The sequence below is a fragment of the Elgaria multicarinata genome, chromosome 22 (genome assembly GCF_023053635.1).
Source record: "Elgaria multicarinata webbii isolate HBS135686 ecotype San Diego chromosome 22, rElgMul1.1.pri, whole genome shotgun sequence".
Taxonomy (NCBI): domain Eukaryota; kingdom Metazoa; phylum Chordata; class Lepidosauria; order Squamata; family Anguidae; genus Elgaria; species Elgaria multicarinata.
The window spans coordinates 4,473,383-4,498,079 of NC_086192.1; the positions used below are offsets into that span (position 1 = coordinate 4,473,383).

The 24,697-nt window shown below is 46.1% G+C and overlaps 1 protein-coding gene across 3 annotated transcripts in view; it reads right to left on the reverse strand.

Moving 5' to 3' along the window:
• Positions 1–24,697, reverse strand: part of RAP1GAP2 (RAP1 GTPase activating protein 2) — a 141,349-nt gene that overhangs the window by 41,322 nt on the left and 75,330 nt on the right. For all 3 annotated transcript variants that reach the window (XM_063146835.1, XM_063146834.1, XM_063146836.1), the window contains 7 exons: positions 20,196–20,228; positions 19,286–19,495; positions 17,746–17,849; positions 15,129–15,207; positions 14,649–14,702; positions 9,051–9,134; positions 1,749–1,849 (listed from right to left, as the gene is read on the reverse strand). In XM_063146835.1, the coding sequence (XP_063002905.1) occupies positions 1,749–1,849; positions 9,051–9,134; positions 14,649–14,702; positions 15,129–15,207; positions 17,746–17,849; positions 19,286–19,495; positions 20,196–20,228 (665 nt within the window). The remainder of the gene's footprint in view (positions 1–1,748; positions 1,850–9,050; positions 9,135–14,648; positions 14,703–15,128; positions 15,208–17,745; positions 17,850–19,285; positions 19,496–20,195; positions 20,229–24,697) is intronic.

The window sequence follows — 24,697 nt, forward strand, 5'->3', positions numbered from 1 at the left end:
CGCAAGCAAGGAAGTGGCAGCTATGATGAGGAAGAACAGCTGGGGACGATGGCCGTGGGGTGGTAGACTCAGGGCTCATCTACACCAAGCAGGAGATTCCACAATGAAAGCGGTATATAAAAGGCAGGAGCCACACGACTGCTTTAGAGTGGCATTGAAGTGCACTGACTACTGTTGGGGCCCATTGAAAACATACCATATACCGCTTTCATAGCACTTTCGTAGCGTTATATCCAGCTTGGTGTAGATGTGTCATGGGCCCCAACAGCTGTCAGTGCACTATAAAGCAGTAGTGTAGACCCTGCAGTGCTCTTCAGTACCGCGATAAGGCAGTAGTGTAGACCCTGCAGTGCACTTCAGTACCACGATAAAGCAGCGGTGTGGCTCCTGCATTTTATATACTGCTTCCATTGTGGAATATCCTGCTTGGTGTAGATGAGGGAGGGGCCCCATGGAAGGGCCTTCCAAAACCTGGAGCTGCCCCTGTTCATGCAGTTTCCCCAATCTAAGCCCCACAGTGGAAAAGATGCAGTTAAACATGAAAATGTTAGGAGATCCAGTCACAGATTCCTCTTGTTTCTCATCTGTTTTGGCTCTCACACTGGACTGGTTTGGGGGACATTTTTAAGCAAAGCAACCTAATTTGCAATTCCCCACTTGCAATTTGCAGATCAGAACACATTCAGAGTTCATGAGTCACGCCATGCAGTTGTCAGCACACAAATGCTGTCCAAAAATGTGTATATTAGGGTAAGTTGCATACAAAATTTGGGTATCGTGTTTATCTTCATATAGAATATTGGGAACTTAAAGACAGTTATAGTAACGCCTGTGTTTTGAATTAATCTGAATGCTTCCAAAAAGAGGGAAAGAGAAAGAAAGCAGAGCCACTCCATCAGCTCAGCTGGGAGACCAGAAATGCTTGGCATTTTGAACTGTTTCCATTCCAGGTGGCTGCGATAAGAAACACAACATCCTCTGAGTGCATTACAGCCATTACAGCTTGGCAGCTTTTCATTATGAGATCTGTATAACATTCAGAATTGACTGAGTTTTCTCATTTTCCTTTCCCCTCCCTTTACCTTTTTCCTTTGGTGTTGTCTCCTTCCTGTCTTATGCGTCGGCGGCAGTGGAAGCTGCCAGATGCAAAGACGGCGGCAGACGGCGGAGCAGGTAAGGGGGAAGGGGGAGGGGGCTTACCTCCATCGCCGCCGCTGACGACTTTGCATCTGGCAGCTTCTACTGCCACCAATGCATAAAACAGGAAGTAGGTGGCAGCCTACTTCCTGTCTTATGCGTCGGCGGCAGTGGAAGCCACCGGACGCAAAGATGGCAGCGGTGGCGGACAGTGCAACAGGGAAGGGGGGAAGGGGGCTTACCCGGTGTCTCTGCCATCCGCAGCAGCGGACGGCAGAGGCACCAGATAAGTGGGGACAGTTTTTTGGGTGCCAGCTGCACAGCTGGCACCCAGAAAACTCCCGAGTCACCTCAGAGGGTCCGAATTTTGCCTCGGCTTCGGTGCTGAGGCGGGTCAGGAACCCCCGAAGCAACCCTGAGGCAGATTGGAGCTGCTTCGAGGGCTCCAGATCGGTTTCCGAGGTGGATCGGGATGTGCGTCCGTGCACAGCGCTAGCATAAATGCTTTAAACACAAAACCAAACAAATAAATGCAGACATATTTCATATCTCTGCTCTGTCACATGGACCGGTGAAGAAAACGCATGCAACCAATGATTTCTTTGATGTACCCCTTGAAATCCTGAAGTGTGATGGTATCTCCCAACAAACTCAAGAAATTCTTGAATGCGGGACTCTCTTCATTGTTCCCAAACAACTCTTCTTCTTGGGTCTGTAAAGTCAAACAAATCCAAAATTAACATGGCAAAGAGCTCCTTTGCTTTTAAACTCTACAGTGGAGGAATAGATTTGGTAGTTATTCCTCTTGTTCAGTGCAGAGCTTGGGATGCAATCTTTTAGACCGAAGGAAAGGAAAGGAAAGGAACCTCTCGTGCAAGCACTTGAGTCATTGCTGACTCCTAGAGGGACGCCTGCTTTCGCTGACATTTCCTTGGCCGACTTTGTAGCGGGGTGGTTTGCCATGGCCTTCCCCAGTCGCGGCTACCTTTCCCCCAGCTAGCTGGGCGCTCATTTTGCCGACCTCGGGAGGATTAGGGTGACCAACTGTCAGGATTTCCCCGGATTTGTCCTAGTTTTTGTTCTTCCCATGGTGTCAGGGGGGATTTTCTATAATTTTCAATAATGTCCTGGAATGACGCACCTTCCTCTTTAAGGCTGCCACTAGCATGGCAGGAGGGAGTGACATGCTTTCTTGAGGCACATCATTCCCCCACCCCGAGCTCCAATTGAGGTCTTAAAGGGGAAAGTGGGTCATTCGTGGACATTATAGAAAAGGCCCCAATTGGAGTGGATGGTGGTGGTGCAGAATGAAATCCTTTCCCCTCCTCCGCTCCAATCGGGTTCTTTAAGGTGTTGGGGGAATAACGTACTTTCTGCAGGACTCAGAAAACTGCTTCCCCCCACACACACTAGGTGTCCTCTTTTTTGGTTTCCCAAATATGGTCACCCTAGGGAGAATGGAAGGCTGAGACGACCTGAGCCGGCTGCCTGAGAACCAGCTTCCCCTGGGATCGAACTCAGGCCGTGGGGAGACTTTCGGCTGCAGTAACTGCTGCTAACCACTCTTAGCCACCGAAAAATCCCATCATTCCCCAGTCAGCAGTGCTGGATGGGAATGGCTATGTATTTATTTATTGCATTTTATACCGCCCAATAGCCGAAGCTCCCTGGCCGGTTCACAGGCTGGGAATTGCAGGACGTTATGTCTAGACATGCACAGGGTGGCACCTTTGGTTTATTAGTGGAGCACCTGGCCTGTTGTTTTTTAATGTTGCTCAGGTGCTCTCCTGTGCATCCTTTTAGAGGTATGATAGTTTTACCTACATAAATCTTAGGGCATTCCCACTGGATGGCATAAAGGACAACAGTACGGCTACAGGTGGTAAAATGTCTCAGAAAATATCTCTGCTGGTTGGAAGGATTTTTTTTTTTAATTCTGTGACCTTGGAGGTGTATTTACAATGGCAGCAATGCCTACGTGGATGGTGACCCTTAGGCATGGTGGCCCCAGGTAAAATGTGGATGAACCTTTGTTATATTCTTTGTATTCACTTCTGATCAGGAGATTTCTTATGTTCCTGCTTCTTTTAAAGGAGACCATTCGTTTCTCCTGACACCCAGGGACGTGCCGGACAATGTGCCAGTGTCTGCTTACACTTCCTTGCAGATGGTTTGTTACATAATCATATTAAACTGCGGCTGATTTGGTCTGAAGGTGTCATGTTTTTTGTTAAAAGCTCTGCCCGTGGCTTCCCCCCCCCCCCCCGCCTTTTTGAAGCCTTGTGTGATTATTGCATTCTCTTAGCTGCACAGACAGGATCTGAGATTCCTGTCTAAAATCTGATGCCTTGGAGCAGTTGCATTTAAGTTATGGATTTTAAATTTTTGTATATTTGTTTTTAATGCTAACTGTTTTTAACCTTTGTAAACCGCCCAGAGAGCTTCAGCTATGGGTTGGCATATAAATGTAATAAATAAAATTACATTGCTCTCGGATGCCCAAGAATGTCTGGCTACAACCCTGCTCTTATTCTGTTCACTCCACCAACTGCAGGCAGGAGGCCAGGCTGTGTATGAAAAAGGGAGCTGTTGGCTTAGGGGCATTTTATCACAAACTTGCCTAATCTTTCACTTCTGAACTTGCACTTCTTCAAATTTTGCAATGGAGCACTTCAATTATTAAAAGAAAAGATATACAAAAATGCATATACAAAATAAGATTCAACAATGCATTGTATTTGGAAAATCATTTGCAAAAAATATGCATGTGAGGCAGAAATACACTTTTCATAGAATCATAGAATAGTGGAGATGGAAGGGGCCTCTAAGGCCACAGACTCCAACCCCCTGCTCAATGCAGGAATCCACCTTAAAGCAGCCCTGACAGATGGTTGTCCAGCTGCCTCTTGAAGGCCTCTAGTGTGGGAGAGCCCACCACCTCCCTAGGGAACTGGTTCCATTGTTGTAATGCTCCAACAGTCAGGAAGTTTTTCCTGATGTCCAGCTGGAATCTGGCTTCCTTTAACTTGAGCCCGTTATTCCGTGTCCTGCACTCTGGGAGGATCGAGAAGAGATCCTGGACCTCCTCTGTGGGACAACCCTTTAAGTATTTGAAGAACGCTATCATGTCTCCCCTCAATCTTCTCTTCTCCAGGGTAAACATGCCCAGTTCCTTCAGTCTCTCTTCATAGGGCTTTGTTTCCAGACCCCTGATCATCCTGGTTGCCCTCCTCTGAACACGCTCCAGCTTGTCTGCATCCTTCTTGAATTGTGGTGCCCAGAACTGGATGCAATACTCTAGATGAGGCCTAACCAGGGCTGAATGGAGAAGAACCAGTACCACTTTTTAAAAAGAATGTGCACAAAATTGCTTATGAGTTTTCGCATGAACATTTCTTTAAAAAATGAACCAAACTTAAGACTCGAGTAATTCTCGGAATAACGGGCTCAAGTTACGGGAAGCCAGATTCCAGCTAGACACCAGGAAAAACTTCCTGACTGCTAGAGCAGTACGGCAATGGAACCAGTTCCCTAGGGAGGTTGTGGGCTCTCCCAATACTAGAGGCCTTCAAGAGGCAGCTGGACAACCATCTGTCGGGGATGCTTTAGGGTGGATTCCTGCATTGAGCAGGGGGTTGGACTCGATGGCCTTAGAGGCCCCTTCCAACTCTGCTATTCTATGATTCTCAAAGTTCTGAAATGAACCAAAATTAAGACTGGAAAAATGAGAAACCAGGGCAGGATCTACATGACTGCTTTATAATGGTTTATCACGGTACTGAAAACTGTTGGGGCCCAGGACACATTCCATATACCATTTTCAAACCACTTTCAAAGTGTTATAGCCTGCTCAGTGTAGATCTATTTATTTTTATTGATTTATTTATTACGTTTTTATACCGCCCAGTAGCTGAAGCTCTCTGGACCAGAATTGATGGATTTTTCCAGGCCTCATATGCAGAAGGCCTCTGGTTCCATCCCAGGCAACTCCACTCAAAGGTCTCCATTTGCAGGCTTGGGAAAGACCTGGAGAGTATCTGCCACCAGTAAGAAGAGACAAAGCTGACCTTGGCCAATTTGTACAAACAAGCACACGAAAACGCCTCGGGAGGGTGTGTTGCAACGCATTTGATTGTTTCCAGAAGTAGCTTTCGTCAGGAGAGCAGCACAACCCACTCAAAGCAGATAGAGGCAAACCTCGTCATTTGGCAGCAGCAATTTTGACAGCCCTTCTAACTGTATTGACACATTCTGTGTCGAGTCTTTACCGAATAACCAAATGCAGAGGCCATCATTAAGGCCTCTTTGTTATGTAACAGAACAACGTGGAGGTGATGAGCCTCCCGTGTGCCAAGGAAAGGGGGTGGGGGGAACACAGTCGTGCGCTTTGGCATGAGTTCAGCGGCTTCAGTTCAACCGGATACGGCTGATATGATTTCCTGGCACAGAGTGGGGTAGTTTGCTCCAAAAAGATTGCTAAGAGCAAACAGAGGAGCTGGTGCGATATCAGCTAAGAGACCATGGCTGAACCAAGCTTTCAAGCTGTTGGAAATTCTGCCACGTTTGGGTAGGTAAGGGATGAAATTACTAGGGCTGTGATCCGCTTCGCTTCGGATCGAGAAGCAATAGCGAGGCGGCCTGATTCGCCTCTGACAAAGAACAGATGGATCGGGTCAGGGGAGCTGCGGATTGAGACGAAGCGGATTGAGACCAAGCGGATCCTTCGCCTTGATCCGGAGCTCTGAAAAAAAGGTAAGTGGGGGCTCACCTGGCGACAGCGGCAGAGCCAGGTAAGGGGCAGGGGGGAGGGTGGCTTACCTGGTTCCGTCGTGGCCCGGAGGTGGCTTCAACTGAGGCCGAGGATTCAAACTAAAAGACCAGGCCACGTTGCGGCCTGGTCTTCCTGTTTGAGTCCTCGGCCTCAGTTGAAGCCACCGACGGACCGCGACGGAGCCAGGTAAGGGGGGAGGAGGGAGGGGGCCTTACCTGGCACCGCCGCTGCGCTCCGTTTCGGATCCGGAGCTCTGCAGTGGAACGGACCATAAGCAGATCAACGTGGGGCAGAGCGGACCAGATCCGGAAGTTGTGGATCGGGATCTGGAGCGGTTCAGGGGGTCCGTGCACAGCCCTAGAAATTACCTCCCCATTTCTGCATTTCGGCGGTGGAGGTATGTAGAATTTGCGTGCAGAGGGATGAAACTCACCCGGAGTTCTTTACAGCTCCAGTGGGCTGGCAGCTGGCATTTTGATTTTCCTCGCAATGCTCTGTTCTGTGAAGCATTTGGGGTAAATAATTGGCAGCCTCCACCCACCCCCACCCCAAAAATGGTGGCCCCAGTGGGAGCAAAAGAGAGGCAAAATCTCAAAATGGTACTGGAAAATGAATATCAACATTCAAGAAATGATAAAGAAATGATAAAATAAACAATGCATTTCGACTGATCACAACGTCATTAAAGGAGAAAGATGAAAGAGGCAATGTTTATTGAGAAGTGAAAAGTTAACATCAATGTAAAGGATGAGATGAAACAAGTTGTGACGTTTATTAATGCAGCTTGATTGACTGTTGAATACAAGTGTTGATTGATAATCCCTGTCCCCTCATTGAAGTTTGGCCTGATTGGTTCTGGCCCACCTTATACGTGGTATTGTAGCATACTTTTATTTGTGAATAAAGCTGGAGTTTTATACCGAAATATTTTACATTTTAAAATCTGTTTATATATCAAATTTTAGGGTTTTTTCAAAATAAAATCTATAAAAAATTATAAACTGGATGAGCTACTTGTGGTTGTCTGTTTTTGGAGTATCATAGAATCAGAGTTGGAAGGGGCCTCTAAGGCCATCTAGTCCAACCCCCTGCTCAATGCAGGAATCCACCCTAAAGCATCCAAGACAGGTGGTTGTCCAGCTGCCTCTTGAAGGCCTCTAGTGTGGGAGAGCCCACCACCTCCCTAGGGAATTGGTCCCATTGTCGTACCGCTCTAACAGTCAGGAAGTTTTTCCTGATGTCCAGCCAGAATCTGGCTTCCTGTCACTTGAGCCTGTGATTCCATGTCCTGCACTCTGGGAGGATCGAGAAGAGATCCTGGCCCTCCTCTGTGTGACAACCTTTTAAGTATTTGAAGAGTGCTCTCATGACTCCCCTCAATCTTCTCTTCTCCAGGCTAAACAGGCCCAGTTCTTTCAGTCTCTCTTCATAGGGCTTTGTTTCCAGACCCCTGATCATCCTGGTTGCCCTCCTCTGAACACGCTCCAGCTTGTCTGCATCCTTCTTGAAGTGTGGTGCCCAGAACTGGATGCAATAATCAAGATGAGGCCTAACCAGGGGCAAATAGAGGGGAGCCAATACTGAAGGCCAAGATAAAGATTTTCCTCTAAAAGCAACATCACTCCAGTGGGGGCAGCTTATTATTGGGTGGTGTAAAAGTGTAATAAATAAATAAATAAATAAATAAATAAATAAATGAGCTGTCATTGCCCCACTCAATGCCACTTAGAACAGGGCACTCTGAGAAAATCAAAATGGCAGGCACCGGCTGATTGGAGCTACAGGTGCTCCAGTGAGTTCCCCTACCTTGAAAATTGCATGCCTCCAACTCTGAAAATTGCCAGAATGTCTCCCTCCCGTTTTCAGCCCATGAATGGGACCAGAAAATGCAGGGAGTAGTGGCATCTGCTTCTCCCCACCTCCATTGTCGGGGTCAGAACAAGAGGCAGGTGAACAAGCAGGTTGAAGCAGTGAAGAAGAGGAACAACGTCAGAGCGGTCTTGTCCGTAGGCCACTGCTGGGGTGTGGGCTCCTGGCACGTGCCCAGCCGTGGCTACCTTTGACCCAGCCCTGGTGGGGAGGCGTCTTGGCCCAACCTTTTAAGAGACTGGAGTATGAATTAAGGAGTTTGTGAACCGCCCAGAGAGCTTCAGCTATTGGGCGGTATAAAAACGCAATAAATGAATAAATAAATAAATTGCTGGTTCTAATCTCACCTCTGCCGTGAACGTACTAGGTGTCCTCAGGTGAGGACTCTCATTACTTCAGCCCCACCCCGATTTCTCACACAGGGATAACAATGGGGTCTTATATGTTAGGGTGATCCTATGGAAAGGAGAACAGGGCTCTTGTATCTTTAACAGTTGCATAGAAAAGGGAATTTCAGCAGGTGTCATTTGTATGCGTGCAGCACCTGGTGAAATGCCCCCTTCATCACAACAGTTAAAGCTGCAGGAGCTAAACAAGAGTGACCAGATACAAAAGAGGGCAGGGCTCCTGCAGCTTTAGCTGGTGTGATGAAGAGGGAATTTCACCAGGTGCTGCATGTATAAAAATGACACCTGCTGAAATTCCCTTTTCTATGCAACTGTTAAAGATACAGGAGCCCTGTCCTCCTTTCCATAGGGTCACCCTAATGTATGTGAAGCACTTTGATGTTCTAGGGCTGTTGAGAACCCCTCTCACCAAATTCACCACTCCGTTCCCAGGTGGCAAATTTAGGAGAGAAAATTCAGTGAATTGGGGGGGGGGGGCTTATTTGAAAGTTTGGGGTACTATGCAGCTGTGACAGGTTTTTCCTCTTTTAACACCCCCCCCCAATTGCAATCATTATGAAGTTACCCCTTCCACTAAGACCAGCCTACACTTATAAATAGTTTCAAGCAGAAATATTTCAACGGAGTACTTTTTGTTTACACGTACTTTAAACCAGCCTTCTCCAACTTGGGGCCCTCCGGCTGTGTTGGACTACAGCTCCCAGCATCCCCAGCCATCTGGCTGGGGATGCTGGGAGCTGTAGTCCAACACAGCCGGAGGGCCCCAAGTTGGAGAAGGCTGGGTTAAACAGTAAAAAAACCCCACCACTATTCAAATGCAAGTATCATTATAAAATAGCCATGGATATAATAACATTGTTCCTCACCTGCTTAAATTTCTGGTAAATCACACCAAACTTGAATGTGTTATTGACCTCATGCTCATCATAGGATACTATCATCTGTGATGCCTGCAACATGAGGACACAAATTATGTTATTTGATTCAGAGAACATTTTGTCCCAAAATTGAACCGTTTGAGTTAAGAAAATAAGAACATCAGAAGTGCCCTGATGCTGGATCAGACCAAGGGTCCATCTAATCCAGCACTCTGTTCACACAGGGGCCAACCAGCCATCGGCCAGGGATGGACAAGCAGGACATGGTGCGACAGCACCCTCCCACCCATGTTCCCCAGCAACTGCTGCACCCAGGTTTACTGCCTCGAATACTGGAGGTAGCACGCAACCATCAGGGCTAGTAGCCGTGGATAGCCTTCTCCTCCAGGAATTTATCCAACCCCTTTTAAACCCATCCAGATTGGTGGCCATCACTATATCTTGTGGTAGTGAGTTCCATAATTTAACTATGCGCTGTGTGAAGAAGGACTTCCTTTTATTTGTCCTGGATCTCCCACCAATCTGTTTCATGGGATGACCCCAGGTTCTAGTATTTTGAGAGAGGGAAAAAAATGTATCTCTGTCCACATTCTCCACACCATGCATAATTTCATCCACCTCTGTCATGTCTCCCCTTAGTCTCCTTTTTTCCAAGCCAAACAATCCCAGTTGATGTAACCTTCCCCCATAGGGGAGATACTCCAGCCCCTTAATCATTTTAGTCGCTCTTTTCTGCACTTTTTCCACCTCTAGTTTTCCAGTTAATTCGAGGAGGGCCAGTTTCATAGCAGGCTGCTAAAAAACATGGCGTCGCTTCATGGGAGCGCACGTGTTTTGCATGTGGACAGTCCCTGGTGTCTCCTCTTTAGAAGACCTCAGAGAGTTGCGCTAGGAGCCTTTGCTGTTCAATGTATAGACTAGGCGATCAGCTATTTTTTTTTTCCTTTAAAAAAATGTAATACCTCTGTGAATCCCAGGCCCATGTCATAATCATTCCTTGGCCTGAATCCCTCTCCCGGCATTCCGAATCAAGCCATCTCTCTCCAGGCTTGTGTTGGTTGTCCCGGATGAAAGGCCCTAATGGCAAATTGTTGCGCGGGAGCTTGGCTTTGCAGGACTATGACTTTGAAGTTTCACACAATCAAGGACGGACTGAGACAAGGTGTGCATCATTTCTGAATGCGGGATGGGAGGCGGGATGGATGAAGGGCTTGGAGGAACTGCCTAGAACGCTGCACAGGTGGCATCCCAGAAATTAGGAGCCCTGGTAAATGCAGCCCCCACCCCCAACCCAGGGCTCCTGAGCCTATAGCAGGGTCTCGGGAGCCTCGGAGAACTACATTTCCCAAGGCTTCTCGTGGGATGCTTCCTTTAAGTACCCTTTCCCCTCCTTTTTGGGGGTGGGTGGGTTAAATTGCTTTATTTATTCTTCCAATATATACATTTAAACAAATATTCATAGAATCATAGAATAGCAGAGTTGGAAGGGGCCTACAAGGCCATCGAGTCCAACCCCCTGCTCAATGCAGGAATCCACCCTAAAGCATCCCTGACAGATGCTTCTCCAGCTGTGCATGTTCATTATACAGTAACCCTTTTCTCCAACTAGATTTATAAACATAATTACTTTTCATTTCGAGTTTTAACTTTTAACCCTTTCCCCCCTTCCTTCCCTTTTTTCCCTCCCCTGCCCCCTTTGCCTGGAAAACTTTCTCATGGATTTTTCCATCTCTTCTTCTGGCATGTTATATCACTTCTATTTGTCTCTTCCTTTGTTATTTTTCTAAACTCTGCTTGTTTTTTATGAGTCCCAGAGCATCCTATAAGCCTCTGCCAGAGTTGTTCTATTTGTTTCTGTCTTCATATATTCTATATATTTTTGCCAATCTCTCTTCAAGTTACCTTTTTTTGTTTTATTCCTCCTCGTACTTGTAATTTCTGTGTCAATTTTTCACTAATTGCTATTTCCCAAATTTTCCTTTTCCAAATAGCTACTGTCAGTTTTCCAATTGCTTGCTGTTAATTGTCTTGCAGCTGTCAGCATGTAACCTATTAGAGGTTTTTCTTTTACCTCTTTATTTTCTTTGGCAGAAATATTCAATAATGCCAATTCTGGCTTTTTATATATTTTTTGATCTGAAATTTTCCCCATTTCGCTGAAGACCCTATCCCAAAATTTCTTTACTTTCCCACATTCACACCACGTATGTACTTGAGTTCCATTTTCCTTACACTCTCTCCAGCATGAGGGTGTCAAAGTCTTGCTAATTTGGGCCAAAATGGTCCAGTACCATGTTTTCATTAATTTTAGGGCACCCTCTTTTATTCTTGTGGATGTTCTTTTGAAAGGGAATCTTTCAAAGTTTTTCTCCCATTCGTCTTCCTCGATCTCTTCTTCTATATCCCCTTCCCATACCTGTTTTATTGTCTTACTTCCCCTGATCTCCTGCTTTATTAATATTTTGTATATTTGAGTTATCATTCCTTTATCCCCTGCCTTATGGTTCTCTAAAAATTCTTCCCATTCTGTTAAGCCCCTTGTGCTTTGTCTTACTATCTTTCCCCAAGCTAATTTGCGCCCGTGCCATCCATGACATTTCTGTGTCTTGTACCCTATGCTTACTATGAAATATGGATTTCATGAGTTATAGGGGACTATTATAAGAAACCGTCCCTGTTTGTTTGTTACTGTGATTTTAGAACGTAAGCCATATGGCAGGGTGTTTTGTATTTTGTTTTATTTTGTTCCATACAGCACCATGAAAATGGATGGTGCTATAAAAATAAATAAATAAATAAATAAATAAATAAATAAATAAATATAATACCCATTAGAGAGCGGGAGGAAGAAGAGGGAATCTACATGACTGCTTTAAAATGGTTTATCATAGAATAGCAGAGTTGGAAGGGGCCTACAAGGCCATCAAGTCCAACCCCCTGCTCAATGCAGGAATCCACCCTAAAGCATCCCTGACAGAGGGTTGTCCAGCTGCCTCTTGGATGCCTCTAGTGTGGAAGAGCCCACAACCTCCCTAAATAACTGGTTCCATTGTCGTACTGTTCTAACAGTCAGGACGTTTTTCCTGATGTCTAGCCGGAATCTGGCTTCCTGTCACTTGAGCCCATTATTCCATGTCCTGCACTCTGGGATGATCGAGAAGAGATCCTGGCCCTCCTCTGTGTGACAACCTTTCAAGTATTTGAAGAGTGCTATCATGTCTCCCCTCAATCTTCTCTTCTCCAGGCTAAACATGCCCAGTTCTTTCCGTTTCTCTTCATAGGGCTTTGTTTCCAGACCCCTGATCATCCTGGTTGCCCTCCTCTGAGCACGCTCCAGCTTGTCTGCGTCCTTCTTGAATTGTGGAGCCCAGAACTGGACGCAATACTCTAGTTGAGGCCTAACCAGGGCCGAATAGAGAGGAACCAGTACCTCACGTGATTTGGAAGCTATAATTTCTTTGTATTTTCTCCCTCTTCCCTCCATACACTTTTCCTTGTGTGTCATGTCTTTTTTTAGAATGTAAGCCTGAGGGTAGGGACTGTCTTCTTTATTGATACATTGTAAGCCGCTCCGAGAGCCTTTTGGATGAGGTGCGGGATAAAAATACTCTAAATAAATAAAATAAATAAATAAAATATTAATGCAGCCCAAAATAGCATTGGCCTTTCTTGCAGCCATATCGCACTGTTGGCTCATATTCATATTTATAACAGTAGGAAGAACTGTTGGGGCTCAGGACACACCTCATAGACAGTTTTCATACCGCTTTTCAAGGTGTTCTATCCTGCCTAGTGTAGAGCTGTCCCAGGAAATGGAGAGAGGGCAAGCAGACCCACGGAGCCTAGCCAGGAATCTTGAAGCATCTAGTCTCGTTTTGATTTGAAAAGCCGGGCTTTTCAAAAGGCAGCGTTCAAAGCTCATGGCCCCTCACAACTCTCCTTGCCTGAGCTGCCACTTTCCCCACAAGGGTCTCCCTCTATCCTTCCCCCCACTAGACCCCTCTAGCCATTTTTGTCTGCAATCCAGACCCCCACCTTCCCCTGGGAAATCAACGGCTATCTGATGGGCTGAACATAGAGATCAGCAGCAGCGCTGGACGGCTGATGTGCTCAATGCTCCCTGCTCGTCTGCCATGGGAGGGGAACGGCGGATTGGTCCAAAGAAGCCATTTCTGCCTGCCCCATGGCAAAAGTTTGCTCTGAGTCTCTTATCCTCATGAACACATCCTTCCTCACACGCCCGCAAAGAGTGTGCAAGTGCAAGCGCTGGCATTTCAATTTTGTTCCCTCGCCAAGGAATCCCAGGGCTGCCTTTTCTGCAAACCATTCCCTACCTGCAGAGAGCGTACGTGGTACCGATTTTCATTCTCTCTGTCTCTCTCTCTCTCTCCTTTTTAAATTGGGGTCAAGAATGGGCTAGTTAGAACACAAAAAACAACCGTGCTCATGTATAATTGCATGGCTCATTCAGGTGCCCAGTGGAACAACCTCAGTCCCCCATGGTAAATTCTAAGGCGTACATTGCAAGCTGAATTTGGAATTAAGGAAATTATTTTCTCTCGCCTGCTGTTTTGACAGCCCTACTAATAACCCTGTTGCTAAAATCAAATTTGTGCACTTGCTCTTTCCTGTGGGGTGGGGGTGGGAAGTGTCTTGGGATCCAGAAGAACATCAGAAGACTCTGGCTGGATTAGACCAAAACCCCTCAGGGCTGGCCCTACCATGAGGCAGAGTGAGGTGACTACTTCAGGCAGCAGTTGCTGGGAAGCGGCAGCAAGGTGTAGGCAGAGAGAGTTGTAGGCTTAGGATTGCCACCTAAGGATCATAACCAGCCCTCTTGTGAGGAAGGGGTCGGGGTTATGGTGAGAGGTTCGGTATCCATGCAGAACAAACACCCAGAATTTAAATACAGGCATCCCAATAGATTTAAAGGGGGCTATGAAATCAAATAACATTGAAGATACTTAAATTAGTATGAACACAATTAAATAATTGTATAACACTTAAAAAATACTGTCTGTTGGAGGAGCACACTGGAAGGCAGGAACAGGTTTTATTTACTGAGCAATTTAGGTATTTGTTTGTTTTTTACTGAGCTTTCGGGCTGAATACTTTTGGCTTTTCCTTACACTTCTTGCCCTCAAGGTGCAAAGGTAGACAAGCGTCTCAGCTTACTCTAGGTAAGCTTAATCACTGGTACATTGTTTTAACTGTTTTAACTGCATCTATTGCTTTTAAATTATATATTGTTTTAACTTGGATTATGGTTTAATTTGTTTTTAACTGTGTATATTCATTGTTTTATACTGTATGTTTTTATCTGTACGCCGCCCTGAGAGCTTAGTGATATAGGGCAGGATATAAATATTTTAAATAAATAAATTAAATAAATAAATAGGTGTCTCTTTCACACTCTTCCACACTGTGGAAGGATATTATCACGAATACTCGACATCAGTTTACTCCTGTTTTACAGGGGCAAACATGGAGAGATACAGCAAGGATCTCATTCTGCACATAGGTTTGATTCAGTTCGGTTTCAAAACGGACCCTGGGCATTTTCACTTGGCACATTCTTTCGCTCACCTTGGGGTAGAGAACAGGGTTAAACTTCAGTCCGGTCGCATCATCGCAGAAAGCCTGTCCAGAGACAGAAGAGAATTGCGGGTGAGAGTTCGATCCCAGCAGAAGCTGGTTTCAGGCAGCCGGCTCGGGTCGACTCAGCCTTCCATCCTCCCGAGGTCAGTAAAATGAGTACCCAGCTAGCTGGGGGAAAGGTAATAACAGCCAGGGAAGGCAACGGCAAACCACCCTGCTATAAGGCCTGCCAAGAAAATGTCAGCGAAAGCTGGCGTCCCTCCAAGAGTCAGTAATGACTCAGTGCATGCACGAGAGGTTCCTTTCCTTTCCTTAGGAGGGAAAAGGCCAGAATTTTAATTTGTTTTCGCTTCCTCTGAGGCAGGCCAAACTCTTGAGGGGAGGAATTCCAATCTCGCAATGGTATCATCATTATCATCATCATCATCATCAGATGATGATGATGATGATGATGATGATGCAACCTACCTTTGCAATCTGTGGGATACTCGGTAGCTTGCTAAGTCCAGCCAAAGGGATTCTTTCATGCAACGTTTTTGCTTTCGACCTGCAGAAGGCAAAAAGAGGGACAGACAGAGAGAGGAAAAAGGTATGAAGATATGAATTAAGGTACCACTGTCTCTGGACTCTTGTGATAACACTCAGAAAATTGAGAATTGTTTCTGTAGCATCCAGAACTGGAAGCTTGGCTAGATACTACAAATGAGAAGGATCTTGGAATTGTTGTAGATCGCAAGCTGAATATGAGCCAACAGTGCGATATGGCTGCAAGAAAGGCCAATGCTATTTTGGACTGCATTAATAGAAGTATAGCTTCCAAATCATGTGAGGTACTGGTTCCTCTCTATTCGGCCCTGGTTAGGCCTCAACTAGAGTATTGTGTCCAGTTCTGGGCTCCACAATTCAAGAAGGACGCAGACAAGCTGGAGCGTGTTCAGAGGAGGGCAACCAGGATGATCAGGGGTCTGGAAACAAAGCCCTATGAAGAGAGACTGAAAGAACTGGGCCTGTTTAGCCTGGGGAAGAGAAGATTGAGGGGAGACATGAGAGCACTCTTCAAATACTTAAAAGGTTGTCACACAGAGGAGGGCCAGGATCTCTTCTCGATCCTCCCAGAGTGCAGGACACGGAATAACGGGCTCAAGTTAAAGGAAGCCAGATTCCAACTGGACATCAGGAAAAACTTCCTGACTGTTAGAGCAGTATGACAATGGAATCAGTTCCCTAGGGAGGTTGTGGGCTCTCCCACACTAGAGGCCTTCAAGAGGCAGCTGGACAACCATTTGTAAGGGATGCTTTAGGGTGGATTCCTGCATTGAGCGGGGGGTTGGACTCGATGGCCTTATAGGCCCCTTCCAATTCTGCTATTGTATGTTTGGAAAAGATACTTCACTAAACATGTTGGGGTGGGTGGGTTTGGTAGCATTCATCCTTGTGGCCCATCTTCCAATCTTGCCTGCTTTTTTAAAAAATGCACGGTTTGCTAGGAGAATGAGAGGATAGGTCAAGCGCTATTTTCTTGGCCCCGTCTATACGATAACAGGATTGCTCCTCATTAAATATAAACCCGATTTTTCGTTGATTCGAAGGTAGGTAAAGAGCGTCACCCTGCAGCAGCAACAGCGATTTATGTCTCAATTTTTTTTGTACTGTACTTATAAATGTGCACATGCGCACATGCGCACATATGAAGCTATGGAGGAGAGAGGAGCGAAGCTATAAATTCTATATGTGGCGCTCCACAGATTCATATATAGATGGGGGCAGACAAATCGGGAGCAGGGGGGTAGGAACGAGACAGCAGAGGGAAAGGAATGAGGCAGCAGAGGGAAAGGAACGAGGCAGCAGAGGGAAAGGAATGAGGCAGCAGAGGGAAAGGAACGAGGCAGCAGAACATGTCTGCTTCGTCTGGCTGCCCGTTTCCCCCTCTTCGTTTTTGTGAACCGCCCAGACAGCTTCGCATATGGGGCGGTACAAAAATGCAATAAATATATAAATACATAAAGAAATTTGTTTTAAGAAGCTTTCTCTCCGGAGCTCCGCAGAGCGCAAACTAAAATTGGCGCGAACGAACGAGGCAGCCAATTGGTGGGAAATCAGGAAATCAGCCAATCACATTGTCCTACCCTCACACCTCTGCCCACATGTCAAAAACTGATTTAACTCCCCCGAAGACATACAGCCATAACGCTGTGCAAACTCAGATATGAGCTAAAAGTCACGGCAAATCACGAATGCGAAGGTGCGCCTTATCGGGTTAAAAACAGCGAATGGACGGCTGCATCATGTAACCTAAAATGCAAATGTGCGCATTTAGGTTTGGGTAAACAAGCCGTATAGACAAACCCCAATTGCTGCTGCTATTTTCACTGGTGTAATGCTAAATATGATTGATACTTTCTAATCGCTCTGCAGCAGTGCTTTTTTGTTTGTTAAATGTCTGGTTTTCTTAGACTTGGCTTTAGATCAAAAAAGTAATGTTCATTTCCATGGTAATCTTGAAAGACCAGATTTGAAATCCAAGAAAACAAAAATTTAAAAAACCCGTCGATCTATCATGAAATGGTTTCTTAAGCCAGCTTTATCCATTATCACCACTTCCTCCCTCTTGTGTGGCCAGGCTCAACAGGAGCTTTGCTGCATCACCCCCTTGCAAAGAGTGCTCAAGGATTGGCTATCCTGGCTGCACAGCCACACCACTGAACAAGCGCCTCCAAAATCTTTGGACAACACCGTTTCGCTGTCCCTCAGCACTTGGCTTTCGGACAAGATACAGGCACTGGCATCAGGGGCTGACACCCTTGGGAGACAGCCAAGACCTAGAAATCTCTGCTCACATAGGAAGCTGCCCAAGGTGTTTGGAGAGCTTCTTTACAGTTCTGACTGAAACCTAGAGAGGATTCATCGCCCCACTGACCTCGGAGCCACCAGCCTCCATGGACTAGATGTCCTTCATGGCCCCCTCCATCTCTATGATTTCGCATCTAGGAAGTAGCGAAAATAACTCTCAAAAGGTTCACGAAAGGTGTGCTCGTTTTCACAATTTGTTTTCTTTGGGCACAGCCTACCCTTTTACATACTGTACCTGAGTATAATCCGTAGGTATTCGATCCCATCTGCCTCTTCGCATTTAATGGAAAGGATCAAATTTCCCAGGCTGCTGGCTGTGCAGTAAAAATTTAAATGATCCTAAAAATAGACAGGAGGTGTTAACGGCATGAGGAAAGAGAACTCTGATCCCTCCCTGCTCTCCAGACTGCTGCGTCAGCGCTGGGTCTCGACACCCAGGAGGAACCACGGATGACTCATTTCTATATTAAGAACGCCTCGCAAATGCTCCATCCTTTGGGAAACTCAAAGCACTTGTTTACATTCCACTTGGAAAGTTGACTCTTTGATCCAGCCCATACGATGCTACAAGCCACAAAGGCCACAAGAGCAGCTTGGGGCATGGAGCACCAGGTGCCCAGCACTAAAATCATTGCGACAGGGCAAACTCGGAAAATCACGCCGTTATCAGGTTTTTGTATGAAATACGGCTCTGCGTATTGCACTAATTTTTGTGAACCGCCCAGAGAGCTTCGGCTATCAGGCGGTATAAAAATGTAATAAATAAATAAATAAATAAATAAATAAATAAATAAATTGTATAATTTGCACCAATTACGGCCACAATTTGTGGCCATACTTTTTGTAAATTTAAAAACACTGGGCACCACACTTCAAGAAGGATGCAGACAAGCTGGAGCATGTTCAGAGGAGGGCAATGAGGATGATGAGGGGTCTGGAAACAAAGTCCTATGAGGAGAGACTGAAGGAACTGGGCATGTTTAGCCTGGAGAAGAGAAGATTGAGGGGAGACATGATAGCACTCTTCAAATACTTGAAAAGTTGTCACACAGAGGGCCAGGATCTCTTCTCGATCGTCCCAAAGTGCAGGACACGGAATAATGGGCTCAAGTTAAATGAAGCCAGATTCCAGCTGGACATCAGGAAAAACTTCCTGACTGTTAGAGCAGTATGACAATGGAACCAGTTACCTAGGGAGGTGGTGGGCTCTCCCACACTAGAGGCCTTCAAGAGGCAGCTGGACAACCATCTGTCAGGGATGCTTTAGGGTGGATTCCTGCATTGAGCAGGGGGTTGGACTCGATGGCCTCAAAGGCCCCTTCCATCTATGATCTGCTAGTTGGCCGACTCACTGCAAGCTGATTCAGGCCAGCTAGCAGAAGATGAAACGGAGCCCAGGGAGCCGAGGCAATGAAAGCCCATCGAATTCCACCCCGCAACGTTTTCCTCTGACATCCCTAAAGACGGCTTGCCAGGCAGGGGATTCAGGGCTGGTGGCAAAGTGCCTGACTAGCCACACATCAGGAGGCGGGAAATGCATGCAAACCCCTGCCTGGGTCAAGGCCTGACGGAGCCAGGAAAGCACTGGAGCCTTCAGCTCCTATCTAAGGTGAGCCGTGCCTCTGCTGACGCAACAGCGTTCCTAGGCTGGAGGAACTGAGGAAGTAGGAAGGATGTGCTACTTTGGTCTCTTTGTTTTTTGCTTTAAAATCCTATTGGCCAAAGGAATGTGAGAGCACGTGCACACGTGAGCATGGGCCTTGTTTCCCACTGACCTTTGCCAAGAAGTGCTTCCGGTATGCCCTGGCTTCACCTTTGCACTCTAGCTTGTAGCTGTAAGTACTGGGGCTCAGCTGCTCCTCGTCTTCTTCGCAGATGCTACTATCCGATGAGGTGGGTGTGCTGAGGTTCTCAGGGTCTTCAATCCAGTAGCCCCCAAACTGGGGTAAGATGATTAAGGAATAGGGGCTGCCTTTCTCCACTATCTGGAGAGATGAAAGGAGGAAACTGTAGATCCAAAGGTTTACTGGGCGCATCTTCAGGGCATTCTCTCTCTCTCTCTCTCTCTCTCTCTCTCTCTCTCTCTCTCTCTCTCTCTCTCTCTCTCTCTCATTCATTCATTCATTCTCTCTCTCATTCATTCATTCATTCTCTCTCTCATTCATTCTCTCTCTCTCTCTCATTCATTCTCTCTCTCTCTCATTCATTCTCTCTCTCTCTCATTCTCTCTCTCATTCATTCATTCTCTCTCTCATTCATTCATTCTCTCTCTCTCTCTCTCTCATTCATTCTCTCCTCATTCATTCTCTCTCATTCTCTCTCTCATTTAGTCTCTCTCTCATTTAGTCTCTCTCTCGTCTCTCTCTCTCTCTCATTCTCTCATTCTCTCTCATTCTCTCTCATTCTCTCTCATTCTCTCTCATTCATACATTCTCTCTCTCTTTCATTCATTCATTCATTCTCTCTCTCTCTCATTCATTCTCTCTCTCTCTCTCTCTCATTCATTCTCTCTCATTCATTCTCTCTCTCATTATCTCTCTCTCTTGTTCTCTCTCTCTCTCTTTCACACACACACACACTCATACTTTATTTATTATTACATTTCTATACCGCCCCACAGCCGAAGCTTGCCTTAGTGGCCTTCATTTCCAGTTATTCACACATCTTATTTTCTTAAGCACCTACCTCATCGATGCTGGGATAAGGAATATAGTCCTCCTGAAAGACATCCAAAACAAAGTAAACATCAGAACTGGGCTGAAATCTGTCCTCCAACTTCCTGAAACTGTTCTTCACCCAAGAAAGTGGCTCCCATTTTCCTTCCTCCTTCTCAGGGTGCTTCAATATTTCTTCCAGCAGTGTATTTGAGCTCACCTTATCGTTGTGAGGTGGCTGAGGGTGCTATGTGCTTTTTCTTCTCTCCATCACACAACCTTCCACCGTTGTGAAGCCTCCCCGACTGCCCACACTGCATGGTCTGAAAAAACCCAATGGGACGAGAGACCTTATCACATCTTCCCCTGGGCTATCAGTGAAGTGTGGGAAGCCAGAGAGGCTGCAGACAAACTAGAGAGATGATTGTACAATGAAAGACAGGAGACTCATACGCACCCCTCGGCCAAGGTCGGCACAAGAATGCCAGTTTCTTTTCAGTCAAATTGCAGGAGAAAGGTTGAAAATAAAAATGCAGGAGAAATCTTTGGCACTGCACTAGGTACCATTAATTCTACCACAAATACCATTTAGGGAATGAAAAGCTGCCTAGTTGTTTTCAAGGAGCTTTGCAGACAGTTCGGAAGCTGCAGCTCGTGCAAAACGTGGCGGCCAGATTGATTTCGGAAACCAGAAGGTTCGACCATATAACACCTGCTCTGGTCCACTTGCACTGGCTGCCTGTATGTTTCCGAGCCCAATTCAAGGTGCTGGTTTTGACCTATAAAGCCTTACACGGCTTGGGACCACAATACCTGACGGAACGCCTCTCCCAACGTGAATCTACCCGGTCACTACGTTCAACATCTAAGGTCCTCCTCCGGGTGCCTACTCCGAGAGAGGCTCAGAGCGTGGCAATGAGGGACAGGGCCTTTTCGGTGGTGGCCCCCAGACTATGGAACGATCTCCCTGAGGAGGCTCGCCTGGCGCCAACGCTGCTATCTTTCCGGCACCAGTTTAAGACTCTCCTCTTTTCCCAGGCATATGGCGGCACATCTTAATCACCCACATGTTTATTTCAATGGTTTTTAATGCTTCATGTATGTATGTTCTGTGTTTTAAAATTTTAAATTTTGTATACTTGTTTTTATCTCATTTTAGAATTTCTGTAAACTGCCCAGAGAGCTCTGGCTATGGGGGCGGTATATAAGTGAAATAAATAAATAAATAAATAAATAAATAAATAAATAGAGGGTGGGGGGAAGGACCGACCACAAATTAATACATTTTCTTTCTTTCTTTCTTTCTTTCTTTCTTTCTTTCTTTCTTTCTTTCTTCCTTCCTTCCTTCCTTCCTTCCTTCCTTCCTTCCCTCCTTCCTTTCCCCTCCCTCCCTTCTTTCTAGTAGCTTAGTGCAAGAGAGAAGTGTTGAATCGGTATTATTCATAGAATCATAGAATAGCAGAGTTGGAAGGGGCCTACAAGGCCATCGAGTCCAACCCCCTGCTCAGTGCAGGAATCCACCCTAAAGCATCCCTGACAGATGGCTGTCCAGCTGCCTCTTGAATGCCTCTAGTGTGGGAGAGTCCATAACCTCCCTAGGTCACTGGTTCCATTGTCGTGCTGCTCTAACAGTCAGGAAGTTTTTCCTGATGTCCAGTTGGAATCTGGCTTCCTTTAACTTGAGCCCGTTATTCCGTGTCCTGCACTCTGGGAGGATGGAGAAGAGATCCTGGCCCTCCTCTGTGTGACAACCTTTTAAGTATTTGAAGAGTGCTCTCATGTCTCCCCTCAATCTTCTCTTCTCCAGGCTCAACATGCCCAGTTCTTTCAGTCTCTCTTCATAGGGCTTTGTTTCCAGACCCCTGATCATCCTGGTTGCCCTCCTCTGAACCCGCTCCAGCTTGTCTGCGTCCTCCTTGAGCTCATGTTTTTTATCAGCATGAGCTCTGCAGCATCACATCTGAAGAACCAAGCCTTCTTTTTTCTTTTTAAAGCAGACGTTCAGGGAATAAAGAAAGAGCAGGGCGGGGGTCCGTCTCCTGACACAAAGCTGGATTAGGGCTTCTCCCTCCATATCGCATTGATTCCTGCATTTTTAATCAGAGCCTTGATTTTTCGGTAATGCGCTAATCCTTCTGCCTGCACCATCTCAATATTGTTCTGAGTTTGGCTGTCTGCACTACTGTGAATAGGCAATGAATGGATGGTGAAAGGAGTTACAAAAGAACACTGCTGTTCCTTGATGATGGGAAATCTCCCCCACCGTGCCGTTTTTGGAAGGTAACACTCTTCCACCAATGGAGGGCGAAGGGAGAGAAACACTCTTTAGCTGGACACTGGAAAAGGCAAAGGTACATTACAGAACGACATAACAGAGGATTATTGTGTTATATCACTTTTTTGGGGGGGGGGCTGGAGAAAGAGGACAGATTTTTTTCCCCTCCCATAACATAAGGTGACCATATGGAAAGTTGGACAGGGCACCTGAATCTTTAACATGCATACAAATGACCCCTGCTGAAATTCCCTTTTAAAGATACAGAAGCCCAGTCCTCTTTTCCATGATTTGTTGTTGTTTGTTCGTTCAGTCGCTCCCGACTCTTCGTGACTTCATGGACCAGCCCACGCCAGAGCTTTCTGTCAGCCGTTGCCACCCCTAGCTCCCCCAAGGTCAAGTCTGTCACCTCCAGAATTTCATCCCTCCATCTTGCCCTTGGTCGGCCCCTCTTCCTTTTGCCTTCCACTTTCCCTAGCATCAGCATCTTCTCCAGGGTATCCTGTCTTCTCCTTATGTGGCCAAAGTACTTCAGTTTTGCCTTTAATACCATTTCCTCAAGGGACGGTCTGGCTTTATTTCCTGGAGTATGGACTGGTTTGATCTTCTGGCAGTCCAAGGCACTCTCAGAATTTTCCTCCAACACCACAGTTCAAAAGCATCTATCTTCCTTCACTCAGCCTTCCTTATGGTCCAGCTCTCGCAGCCATAGGTTACTCTTCAAATACTTGAAAGGTGTCACACAGAGCAGGGCCAGGATCTCTTCTCGATCCTCCCAGAGTGCAGGACACGGAATAATGGGCTCAAGTGACAGGAAGCCAGATTCCGGCTGGACATCAGGAAAAACTTCCTGACTGTTAGAGCAGTACAACAATGGAACTAGTTACCTAGGGAGGTTGTGGGCTCTCCCACCCTAGAGGCCTTCAAGAAGCAGCTGGACAACCATCTGCCAGGGATGCTTTAGGGTGGATTCCTGCATTGAGCAGGGAGTTGGACTCGATGGCCTTACAGGCTCCTTCCAACTCTACTATTCTATGATTCCTTTCCGTATGGACACCCCATATAACACCGATATTAATAAACCATTGACATAAACACCAAACGTTGCATAGGTCAAGTTTACGGTCCACAAAGCCCAGACAGCTCTGGGACCTTTCTTCTGTAGAGGCAGCTGGGTAATACACCTATTGCAATACTGCTGTTTTGATGGACGTTGAATCTCATTGATTTAAATTGTAACATTTTGATATTGATGTATCTGTCATTGATATCCTAGGGATTTCGTTTGGTCGGTGAAGGGTTTGTTAGCTAAATGGGGTATTTCTGCGATAATTGTTATTTATGGGGGGGGGGGCGGAATCCGTATAGCTAGGAAGTTTTAGTTTTAATATACACCACTGCTGTGTTAATTGTAGTGTGACTTTGAGCATAATTTGGGAAAGGAAAGAAAAAGGAAAGGAACCTCTCGTGCAAGCACTGAGTCATTACTGACTCTTGGAGGGACGCCAGCTTTCGCTGACGTTTTCTTGGCAGGCCTTATAGCGGGGTGGTTTGCCGTTGCCTTCCCCAGCCGTGATTACCTTTCCCCCAGCTAACCGGGTACTCATTTTACCGACCTCGGGAGGATGGAAGGCTGAGTCGACCCGAGCCAGCTGCCTGAAACCAGCTTCCGCTGGGATCGAACTCAGGCCATGGGGAGAGTTTCGGCTGCAGGAACTGCTGCTTTACCACTCTGCGCCACACGAGGCTCTTTAATTTGGGAAAGCGCACCTACAAATAAACATGATGGAGCCTCCTTGGTCTGGCAACAGAATGCAATAATGTGGCTTTCCAGTTTTATTATAGTTTGTGAGAAATTAGCACAGAGGAAGCCAGAGGGGGAGGAAAACAAAGCAGCTGGAAACTTCTGCCCCTTTTCTTTAAGTAAAGTACTTTACTCTAGCTCAGTGGTTCTTAACCTTTTTTGAGTCACGGACCCCTTTGAAAATCTGGGGAAAGCTACAGACCCCCTCCCTAGAAAAATGCACATAAGCACATAAACACAACTTTGCATGCAATGAGTATACTATATTTTATTGAAAATTGATTGCCTCATACAGTGTATGACATACACAAAGTATGAATAAAGTGAACAAGCTTAACAAAAAAAAAATGTTTCTCACTCTTTTTCATGCAAAAATTAACGGCCACTCCATACAAAAATGAAATATAATCATCATGTGCAAATTAAACAAAACAAAACTTTAATTCTGCTCAAA